Consider the following 12502-nt stretch of genomic DNA (forward strand, 5'->3'; position numbering starts at 1 on the left):
CCACCTTACTATAAATTTTTTTTAATAACATTGATATACGCGCACAATTTACATATTTTCCATCTCTGTATACAAATTAAAAAAAATAATAATAACTCAGTGCCATATGTTTAACGAATCGTTCTACATAAATGTGTTCGTTAAATGTACACGTACGTGGGTCGAACTATGTAGCAGTGATTTATTTTCAATTCAATTGGCAATCAATCGTCCGTGATTTATCGAATAAAATCGGCAGACCAACGCGTCCTCGTTGTGAAATTGAAAACGCGCTCTTTTTTTTCACCGTACCTATCCATGGCAAAGTGCTTCGCTTTAATTTACGCAATCCAGCTCAATTTGCCAGGCACACGTGAACACCTGTAATAAGATTCACGTCGTTATTGGAGAAGATAGATAGCGTGGCCAACGAACGTTCATCTCGAAAATAACGTTGATGCGCCAATTAGTTTCCTGAATGCTGTTCTCTTACCATCATGCCACTTAGTTATTAGTAATACTGCTAATATCGGTATTAATAGCATAAATACGTCGTACTGAAATCGCTGAAATCACAGTCAATGCAAATCGGTGTCCGTGTTGAACGTGTTAAAAATTTTGTATATTTCGCAAATTTTCCATATTCTGACATTTCACGTATTTTTACGTGAAATATACCTATGGTTTTGCATAAACATTGACGCTCTGGTAATGATAGAAATAATGGGGATAAAATGAAAGATAAACAGTTTCGCATGGCTCGATGATACAGAAGCATCGCTGAATAGCAGAAGAGAATCATAATTTTATCCGTTGAAACACCGTGACCAATGTGTATTTCATCGTATTAATCGTCGTAACAGATTGAAAGTATGGTGGTTTAAAAATTCAATGAACAATAATGGTTCCATTACCGACTACGTGGTTTATTAATGTCCGACCATCGATGGTACCTGGCACGTTTCTTATTGAATCAATGTTCCAATTAATTCACCCTATGACTTATCGACATTTTCGGAAAATACGATACGATGTTTGAATGGATTCGCAATTACTTCGAGTTATAACATGCAAGTCGTTGAAGAATGAACACAGGAATTGTAGTACATTCGTGACAAGTGTCGATCCATGTGTGTTTGGGGTTGAAACACTCGGCGATGCTGTGCTATTCTTCAACGAAACTGCAGATGCGTTCGACCAGATGCGTCAACATCCGCGTGGGTGTTTCGAAACAAACAAGCCCTTGGACGTGATTCGAATTCAACTGTTATAGTTCTGTTTCTGACTGAAATATATTTGAAGGTTCGTTCACGAATGTTCTTTCATACATTATCTGTGAAAGCTTTGATATTAGAAAACATCTTCGTCTAATCCTGATATCATCCTTGCTTCAGACTGAATCACTGAACGCGCACTCTTGTCACAAGTGCATTTGGCAGTGACTCGAATTTAGGCTGGACTCATCCTCGTCCAGCTCTGATGGTACTCGAATTTCTGATTGACGCGTAGACACGTAATAACGCGGACAACCCTTCCTTCGTTGAACCACAAACAACCCTTCCGTTGTCGAGACGTATCGAATGCCTTGTTTCTCGAGTAACGCACAGAATTCTTGCTTCTTTATCTCGTTTGTCTCTAACCTTGGGAAGCATATTTGAACGATACAGTTTATCCACATAATGCTCCCCTGTTCTCGTTTCTGCTATTTTGACGATATTTTTTCCATGAATTTTACTCTTCCTATTTTCCATTGAAATGAACGAAAATAAAACGAAAATAAAGATAGACACATTAAAAGTCTCTTATCTCCACGATGCAAAACCTTGTCCTGTTTAAAAATTCAGGAGCTTCGCAAATGTTAGGAAAAAGAGGTTTAAAAGGTTTTGCCTTATAAGAAATTTTCACAAAAAGAGTATATTTTATCGCATAATTTAAGTCTTCTATTTGTCTCGTGAATTTCACAGGAATCTATTTTTCCTTTCATCGATTATCAATTTTCTTCAACAAACGCTTTCTCGTTGCCACTTTCTGAGAACGGAAAAAACAAGCAAGTGTATCTTTCTTCGCTCCCTAGTTTCACTGATAGAAAAAAAGAATCGATGAGATTTGATAAAAAAACGTGACTATTTTGAGAATCACAGAGCACAAGAAAAATCTTTAAAATTTTTACATTTAAAACGAAGTTACCAATGGGATTACGTGGAATATCTTGGATTCTGGATGAAAAACAGATGGAAAGTGTGAAATAAATTTTGCGGTTTCGTTTTCGAGAAAATTAAATTTAAATATTTGCCGTCTATTCTTGTGTTTGAGTATGCTTCGCTAGGAATATTGTTAGCGATTTCCATTTCCCTTCGGGTTTCTGCTGATAAGAAATGATAATACGATGTTAATTATCGATAAAACATTCTTTAATAATTTTCTATTCTTTTTCCATAAATTGGAGAATTATAATTATTGAAAGTATAAATAATTTTCTTAACGATACTTCACAAATTAAAATCACACCCCAATTAACATTTCCAGGGTGTAGATATTTTGAAATTTATTCCACGATATTTCCATAATATCGATTTCAATCGTTTCTTTTCGCCAAATACGAGAAGGTTTATATCGTAAACTTAGTTTTCTCGAAAATGGAGCTCGAAACAAAGAAATTTTTCAGCCGGAGTCAGCTCGTTATCGGTTATGCTGTTCGTTCCGAATACGTGATCTCGATTGTCAAAGCGTTAAGATACAAGAACAACGCAGGCGAGTTTAGCGAGCGAATCGCAATGCCGGGAATGGAATGCCGCCAGCGGAATTTCATCGATCGTTGTCGGCTTTTGTGCGCGGATAGGGGCTGAATGTCGGACAAAAACGCACTCCGGATGAAAGTAATGGGGTGGAAGGTTGTGCGAACACCGTGGAAGATATTTTTCAAGGTTCCTGTCGGAATGACGATAAACCGTGATACTCGAAAAATTGAATAAACGATAAATATACACATCGAACCATCGAACAAGTTTATTCCAATATTCTTCGAATATAAATTGCGAATGAAACCAAGTTCATTCGAAACATATAACTTTGCAGTGAAATATGTTCTATTCCCGTAATTTACAGGAAAGTTAATGTAACTCTGTTGCATTAACAGCTAGCTTAATTGTAGAGTGTAATCAAAGTACCCAGCTGAGAATTAACCAAGTGAGATTTTAGCAGGGATTCCCTTCAAGATTCATTGCTTTCTCGACTCCTCTGAGAGCAATTTTGGTCGTCGTCTAGTCAGAACAGACCAAGCTACTACCGTGGAATTGTCATAATTAGTAATTCTGAGCAATTAGCTCGTTACCTTGTCTCTGGTTCGATGGAAAGATAGCAATTTTCCTGGCATCAGCTGGTCAGATCTCTGGTCCAAAAATTATTTCGGAGAATCTGTTATGGGTAGGACTTGGTCATCAGGATAAATGGAACACTTGTTGATTTTTTGACGAGAACATTTTTTCTTGTAGACCAGGTGGAGCCTGTTCTTGCGATGAGCAATCATCGATCAGGATTTCGAGTCTCTGATGAATAGTATGCTACCTTTTTTGGGGGCTTATGGGTTTTAGACATGTGGGATTAGAATGTGCTATTGTTTCAATGTGTCAGTCAAATTCATTTTTAATTTATTTATAAAAATTGCAACGAAGAACTTAAGAATCGAATGATAAAGCTTTGATTAAAGTATTTTTGTAATTAAGTGAAAATTTTCACCAAGTTCGCGAAGATACAAAAATACATAACGAAAAGTGAGAGAGAATCGAGAAGATGATGACACAATTAGTTGACGGTAACTTCTGAGAAAACGAAGTTAACGGGGCCAAAGGAAATTAAATTCCAGCTACATCCCTTTGCGCCCTGGGGACACCCTGTTGCATCTAGTGAATTGTATTTTTCACTCTGCTTCGAAACTTCTGCAAGTTTGTACAATTTATCGAGCATAAAATTTCAAATTTCTTCAACGTTTCTAATTATTATTTGTCTACACGATTTCACGAAGCTTAAATCCGTTTGTTTCGATAATTTTGTTTCGATGCAAAAGAGATACCAGAGCGAATGGGTTCGTGAAAATCTTGGCAAAGGGACGATGAAGATAGTCGGAGAATCGTTTTTCCTACGATTCTCCGGTCCTTTTGGTCGGTTTTGTGGCACACGGGAGCTCATATCACGCCTGGAGAGTATTTTCGCGCACCAAGGGTTAATTAACGTCACGTCGAACATAGGTAGAAGCCCCTTCTTCAAGCCCTGATCCCACCCCCTCGCGTTCCTCGTGGCAACCCCTACTGAAATCCCGGGAAACCGTTATTTATGGCTGCTCTCTTCGATTTGTTTCAAGCAGTCCGCTGTTTGCGGAACACTCACAGACTTTATTTCTGTTTTTTACTAATCCTCTTTTGCTTGTCTCCTTTCACACTCGCCTCTTCTCTTATTGCCAGATTCTTTATTAAGGACGCGACATTTGATTTCACCTCTTTTTGTAAAAAAAAATTTTGCAACTGGTATCTACTATATACATATGTATATAATTTAAAAATTTAATAATTAATCAAACGAATCATTCGTAACTTAACCTTCGTTGCGTTGGTGAAAGTAAAAAAGTTTCTGTGTAAAGGACAGTAATCTTCGAAGCCACACGCTCGATGCACAAATCGCTTGATCTTCGTCCGTTATTTCGATGATGAAGGCGAGATTGGTTACCGTGAAAAATCGTGAAACGACGAATATTTCCGTGACAGAGCCGCTGATGAATCCCGATACGTTGCTAACCTCGGATAGACATATTTCTCCCGGGGTGAGTGCGTTTCTCCATCCATCTATTCGCTGTTCACAAAGCGACCACAGGACGAATACCGTATTCAAAAGAGAACTGCTCACTGTTTCTTTGTTTCTTCTCTTCTTTTTCTATCTATGCTGGTATGTACACTAACAATAGGCAGCCTTTGAAGTTTTCATCCCCTATGTTCATTTCTTCGTGTTTACGCGAGGTTGCTCTTCGTATTCGGATAGAATTGACGATTTAAGGGCGAAGGGTGATTGATAAAATAACCACTTTTGTTCTTAATTCAAAAATTTCAAGAACTGTCGTTTGAAAAATCATTTGGAGGGCTAATGTATAAAAAGAAAAGGATATTTACATAAACACGCTTCTACGATTAACGTAATAGATTCGCATGACATAAAGGTTTCTCTGTTACGCAAAAGCCTTCATTTCGTAGGCCTATCCCCTAATTTCGAGGAATTACCGGAAACGAGCGGTAGCCCCTTTTGATAACCAAGAGTTAAGCTTACGTTCGACCGATCTACCCTTCTTCACTTGTATTTACCCACGAGTAATGGAATAAAAGAGGGTAATGATGTGAATGTCGTTATCAATCAACTTGTTTATAAACCATTTTGTTCTATGAAAAAAAAACTAACTACCTACAATTACTCTGGTGAGCTGGCAAATTTGTTATTATCCATTTTTACATGTTTCTAAAGAATATTTTTCAATTTCTAAGCTGCTAAACAGTTAATTATTTACAAGATTATCAATCATAATTAAAGAAATCTAGAGCTGCCTTCATGAAGAAGTTATCTTGGAAGTTTGATCATTTCAGTGGATTATCTTGTTCTTGAAACTTCTTTGAAGTAGGATCATTAGTTACTCAAATTCATTTATTATTTCGGCTTAATTTACGATAGTGCAGCTTAATCATGTTTCGTGACAGTTTGGAACCGAGTGAGTCTGAAGCTTTCGTTCACATATACCTAATTTTCATTTTTTTCTCGTTAGTGCCGTTGTTAATTGATTAATAAATTAGAAATTTTTTTTCATTAAAAATTCCGATTATTAACGGGTTAACGCACCGGCGGAAGCGGATCGTTTGTACGAAATTTCCAGGTTAACAAGTGCCTTGAGGACCTTTCAGCGATAGTGTATACACATAATGGAAAATAGCGTATTCATAGCTGAACGCTCGTGAACTAGTTAATGTGATTAAATTATTACGTTCCTCTTCCGAGATTCTACTTCAAAGGAACCCAAATTCGCTATTCAGAGATGCGATTATCGCATTACCTTGTTTGATTGATTGAACAGTACGCGCAACTTGATTTCACGATATTACCTCCATAAAATTTGCTTGTTAGAGGCATTAATAAAAATACAAATAGCTCAATCCATTCACGATTCTATTCATTTTGATGTTAAAGAATTATTGTTATCTTTTTTAATAAATCATTTATTTGCAGTGTAAAAATTTTAATTTCGAAAAATTTATAAAATTAAATAGAAATTTAAGTTCTCTTGAAAATTTTTCTTAATTTTTACTTGTACTTTTTTTTACAAAATATAGTAGACAAAGAAATTTGATAGTGTTTCAACTTTTGATCGTTAATTGAATATTTCGAATCAAGCTAAATAATTGAAAGTAAAGAAAGAACGTTTAAATGTTATTCTTGAATTTTCCTGGGAACCAGTCGGAGTTTCCTTTGCGATGCGATTAAATGTAAAACTCTTGTAGCGTACTTTCAGCGAAACCTTTGACAGGAAACGTCGACAAAGAAATATTTTACGATAATGGTATCTTTATCAAATATCACGTTGTAATAATGTCGTCGTTACAACGGTATTGCAATAAAAAATGTAAGTGCTTGTATTTTGACGAGACACTTGAAACTCTGTATTTTCTTACAACTTTTCTCAATTTTAAAGAGTTTAGAAGAATTTTTCAGACTTTTCATTAATTTATTTTAAAATGTATGATGAAGCATGTTTTAAGATAACTAAATCTATCAAAATGACAAATTTGAAATTTTCAAAATTGACTCTTTCAGTAAAAATTACTGATTGTTCACTTTTATGTAAACCTTTTTTTATCGATCAGCTTGCAACCTGTTATTTTCCTCTCTTTCCTTTTTATTTTACCCTTAACACGGATATTTCTCGATTCGCGGTTCAAGAAAAGCTCTCGTTCATCCTATGTTTCTTCCTTCCTTCATTTCTCTTCTCAAATCTCTTCCGTTTCGATTTTTTATATTTTTCTTAGATCCTTCTTGAAAATCGTTTATCTTCTTCGTTGAATTGTCTGTACTGTCATTTCTCTAATATTTCTTGACTTCAATTTTTTTTCCATTTTTATTTATAATCATATTTTTATGTTTCTCTCTGCCTTGACTTTATTCTTCATTTTCGTGCTCGTAATTTTTTACTCTTCTCCTTTTACATTTCATTAACATTTTAAACATAACAAATTTATTATTTTTGTAATATTTTTGTTACGTGCCGGAAACCAGTTTCCCGTAAATAAATAAATAAATAAAATAAAAATATTTAGTTCGTTCTATCGAACATTCTTTCAAGTATTTCACAAAATTTTTTAACTAAAATGTGTTTTTTCCATTAAATTTATACGTCAACCAGTTGAATCTTTTTCACTGTTCTATTTTGCTCTTTTTGAGCCTTGAATAATATATCGGATAACCTTTTGCATGTTCAATTTTCTCTCTTTGTTTTTTGGTTCTCTTGAAGGGGATCGGGTCGAAAGTTGAACTGGCAACCGGCTGAAAAATCAATTTTAATGCTGGGTTACGTTGCTTTTGTTGTTTATTCGTGCTGTCAGATCGTTAATCGTTCCATTCACACGTTGTTACCACGGTGATTAATTTTTATCGGTCGACGGGCTTGTCCAACAAATTCTTGTTGCACAGAAACGCGATTGTCAGTTATCAGTTTGTTCATTTTGTTTCAATTTGTTTATTGGTATTATTGTTTCCAAAATTTGACAAGCTTTTCTCTCGATACAATATCATTGTTAGTTAGTCGTTTGCAAAATAAAAAATGAAAATGATAGAATAGCAGAAATTATTATTTTAAGATTCAAGGGGAAATAACTGAAACATTAAATATTGTAAAGAAATGATTAATGATTGTCGTAATGGTTTGTATTGATTATATACAACTTAATCCAAATGTACCCTCTTACAAGCACTAATCGAATTCTTCTATTCTTTTTATTTTTCTACTTGATCAGCTCATTTTCCTTTTTTTCTCTATCTCAAATTTCAATTTTCATACTTATCTTCTTTATTGCAATCATTTGAGCGCAATATAATTGAAGCAATACAGAAGATTCTTTATATACGTTATAATCAACAGTATGTCTAGTCTAGCATGTTTAAATTGACTGAAAAATAGAAAAGGTCGAGTGAAATTTTTTTCAAAAATGTACGTGGTTGATTGAACTTTTTAAGTCCAAATGCTTTTTGTCTAACTCTAATTTGCAGAAAAATAATTATAGTATCTTTTTACAGTTTTTCAATATATTCTTATTGTATTCAGGGTAAGGTGAAATTTTGAAAATCTAAATTTAGAAGGATTCGAAAAGTCAGACAAAAAATCTTTGGACTTTTCTACGCATAATTAATCAAAAAAGTATCTGTACACCTCGTTAAAGATTATTTAACATTATTTCTAATATTTTTGCACAGTATTTTAACTGATAATTTGTAATAATCATATTTTTAATGACTGCTGTTCCAAGCTGGGCATATTTTCAAACGATTATTATTTTTGTACTTCAACAGAATGTACCGAGACTTTTTTGACGAGTTATACAAAGGTTAAACAAAATAAGAGAAATGCTCGTTAAAGATAAACGTTCCTCTAATTAACACGTTGAATACCAGAAGAATAACCAGAAAAATGTACAACTTCATGTTATACCTTTCTAACTTACATTTTTTCTCTTTATTGTATTATTTGACAAAATTAATTTTCTTACCGATACAGCTTTAATGATTTCTAACACAATTTTACACAATAATTCCTGTTAGGCAATTAAACCATTATTATAGCGATGATCAATTGAAAATCACCGAATATTTCGATTACTCTGTTTAACCCATGTATATCCGGTGGAATTGAACGTACTATTTTTGAATCGGCAGAGGAACTCGTTTGACCCGAGCAAACATAGCAAATTCGACCTCTCGAAACGAACGAGGCGATAACAATTCACGAAGCATCGTTAATTATCTAGTAACTGGCGTTTATGGCCACCATTAGGGGGCGGATTTGTCCCTTCAGTGTTTCGTCACGACCGATTTAACAATTCTCGCTTGTTCTACTCGTTAAAAGTTCGAGGGGGCACCGTTTATCAACGACGATTCACGAAGAAATTATAGCGATTCTACTCTCTAAAGGATTAATTTGTCGACGAAATTTCGAGAGATCCTTGACGGAGGCAAACGTTTCCCGTCGCGTCGCCTTCTTCAATTTCACGACGCGAAACTGATAGCTTCTCGTTTAGAAGATGTACCTGTATCTTCGCGATATCGACGATTTTTCAACTTCCTCCAATTACTTTTTCGTCGTTGACGAAATTCGAGTGAACTTAAGTTAACGTTAAGGAAGCTCCGGCTTCTTCTGTCGTTTTCTTTCCTAGTTCAAATAATTCCTCCTTCCACTTCTCGAAAGCTTTTCAAAGCTCCTTTACGAAACGAAACACGGTTCGCTTGAATTCTTCCATCGAATTCGATTTTCATCTATTAGGTGTTAGGAAAAGTTTCTTATTTTTTTTTTTATTATCTTATAAATAATTTCATCTTCGATAGATGTACTCTGTTCTTCTTCTATTCGAATATGCTAAAAATATTGTACGATAAAATGCATTTGTTACAATCTTAGCAAGGGGTTATTCAAGAGGATGTAAGCCAATTTGTTTATTTCTTTGCTCACAATATTGGATCATTCTATTTATTTACACAAGTCAATGGAGCAGTCACTATACCATGCATACATTGTTAATTGATTGCTTGAAAATTAGTATCTGTGTAATGAAATTGACGGCTAAGTATCGAATAAAACGATTCTCTAACACCTAATAAAATCACGTGGTTCTTAATTTAAAAATCGCTCTGCTTCGAGCTAGGCTCGCAAAGCTTCTATTGGAAGATGAAATGTTTATCGTTTAGAAGCACCATTCGTTAAATGTTCGTTCATTCTTTCAAACGAATCTCCTATACACTTTCGAACTTCTTCAAGAAATGTTCAAAGTTTCAAATTGATCACCTTGGATAGACTTTAAACCTTGGTGACAGCGATCCCCGGCCTGCCGGGGTCGAAGGCCTACCTTGACGGTCTCCAGTTTTGATTCCTGTATCTGCAGAGCAACACCTTCTTGAACGCCTGTCGGAAGACCTTGTTGAAGATGGTGTAGAAAATCGGGTTCACCATCGAGCTGGCGTAGCCTAACCAGGTGGCTAGATCGAAGATCTTACGATCGATTCGTCTTTCGCAATCGGGACACACGGCTGGGATAAGGTTCAGGACGAAGAACGGCGCCCAGAGGATCACGAACGTGAAGAACACCACACCGAGGACCTTCGTCGCCTTCTGTTCCAACCTGATGATCCTTCCGTGACGCGAACTGTTCCGCGAGATCACGCTGCTCGTTCTCGAGTGATGACTACGAATCTGACCCGAGTGTCTGTGTAAACACGGCGACGAAGAGTTGCTGCTTTGTTTCGAGCTGCTACTAGCTGCCCCGTTGTGTGCTCGCATCGTCGCTGCTCGTCTGATGGGAGGAACGGCCCTCGAAGAGAGCAGAGAGGTTCTAGTATTCCCTGTAAAAAGATAATCGATATTTTATTGACTCTTTGAAAATGAAATTTTAGAGCTTAACGTGTGTGCTTTTGTAGCTAAAGTAGTTGCAACCAGAATGGGAAATTTCAAAGGTTTGTCATTATCATCGTTTTAGTTGCTTTGAGATAATTGGTCCATAGGTTTCTGGTTTTGTGGTTTCGTTGATTCGTTGTTTGTCCTGCACCGCCGCGCCGGTCGTTTGCAATAATTGCGAGTTAATTAATTGACGATGATAATTAGAGAGGGTATTGAAATTTTGATGAAAATCTATCGTCTTCCTCTCTGTTTCCTGTGTCATTTCAAACATCCTTTGTTATTTATTAAAGTAAGGTTGAAATCTTCTTCGGGAAATCCTTCGATCTAACCTTATCCATAAAAATCGTTCAAATCTGTTCGTACAATCTCTATGCTTAGCCTGAAATCCAAAATTATTCATGAAAGCACCCACCTAAGCTGGATCCTCTTCTTCCTCCTCTCCACGTGACAACCGAATTCAGCTCGTAACTTCTGCTGGCCTCGATTCTTCCGGTGTTATTCCTTCCCAAAAGTCCTGCCTCGAGGTTCTTCCCGGAGATCGGCTTCATCGTGTCACTGGAGACGATCACGATCTCGCTGGATTGTTGAGCCGGCGGCCTCTTTGATGATTCGCCGAAATAAGGACACGTGCAGGGCGGTGGCAACGCGATGCCTTCGCTTTCCTGTTTCTCGATCGATTTCCTTTGAACGTTGTTCTCGTTCGACGAGTCCTTCCTCGAGACGGATGATCGACCAAATGGTTGCTCGTGGAAGCTGAACGATCTCTTTCTCGGCGTCTTCGGTGAATCGGATTCGGCTCGTTCCAGATGAGCCTCGTTGAAGGTCGATGCTCTTCGACGATGCTTCCAAGGTGTCGGGGAACTCAGATCTTCTTGCATCGAGAGGCTGGTCCTCGAACCGGAAGCGCTACTCGCACCGCTTTCCGCGCTTCTGCAATTTTATCAAATTTTATTGGTTCACTTTCAAAGATTCGAAATTGAAATATAGTCCTCCGAGGCGGAATTTGTAATTTATCATTGCAATATCCTCGATTTAATTTAATGATATAGATCTAATGTCTCTTAGAACGTCACATCCATGTTTATTCATAATTTTATAAAATGGGAAACTATGCATTTTTGATGAAGAGAAATTTAAATTTGCATCGAAATGACGCCACGTATATTCGTTGAAACCCGGGTGTTTATTTAGGTCATTGTTTCTTAACGGTTTGTAAGCTTCCTTTTTTTTGTTAAAATATTACCACTAGATAGCTGCTACCATCTCAAAGTAATTAATTTCATTTCCTATAAATCAAATTCGTTATTTCTTGACCCTTCATTTTTAACATAACAAAATTGACAATAATTCACGCGAAACTTTATCATGGAAACGTAGAAAATTTTTTAGCTTGCATCCTTCATTTTCCCATTTTTTCCCATCCCTCTCTCCATGAAACGTAATGGCCTCAGAGAGGAAAAAAGGGACGAACACTGGTTCCTATAAAGTCAGACACGTATGAAACGCAGCTGTGCCGCGGCCACTTTTGACGCCTTCTATCCATTATTGAGGATCAGCCCAGCCATTATTGCTTCTCAGAGATTTCTGGCTGCGAGCTACGTATAGTTGCTCGTGGGAAAACTCATCGATAGAGCTTGCGATGAGGCTAGCTTTTATGAGAAGGAACAAAATGAAAAATTCATCAAAGAAGTTTCTTCACTGAAATATTAAAGTATTTGTTCTTTAAACCGACTAAAGTTTCGAACAATGCTCCGGTATCGGCTTTTTTTTTTCAAATTCATTGTTGAATTCTTTTTAACAATACCTCGAGCGGAAGTGATCGACGATTCCCGATGGAAC

At 36.4% G+C, this 12502-nt stretch overlaps 2 protein-coding genes across 2 annotated transcripts in view; one reads left to right on the forward strand and one right to left on the reverse strand.

The window, feature by feature from the left end:
- Rpn2 (Regulatory particle non-ATPase 2) overlaps window positions 1-12502 on the forward strand; it is a 41718-nt gene that overhangs the window by 18182 nt on the left and 11034 nt on the right. The gene's annotated exons all lie outside the window — the stretch shown is intronic.
- 5-HT2B (5-hydroxytryptamine receptor 2B) overlaps window positions 7939-12502 on the reverse strand; it is a 42335-nt gene continuing 37771 nt past the window's right edge. The window contains exons 5-6 of the mRNA XM_034330044.2: window positions 11076-11593; window positions 7939-10608 (exon numbers count right to left, since the gene is read on the reverse strand). Coding sequence (XP_034185935.2) covers window positions 10112-10608; window positions 11076-11593 — 1015 coding nt within the window. The 3' untranslated portion in view covers window positions 7939-10111. The remainder of the gene's footprint in view (window positions 10609-11075; window positions 11594-12502) is intronic.

This window comes from Osmia lignaria, chromosome 2 (assembly GCF_051020975.1).
Source record: "Osmia lignaria lignaria isolate PbOS001 chromosome 2, iyOsmLign1, whole genome shotgun sequence".
NCBI classification, from domain to species: domain Eukaryota; kingdom Metazoa; phylum Arthropoda; class Insecta; order Hymenoptera; family Megachilidae; genus Osmia; species Osmia lignaria.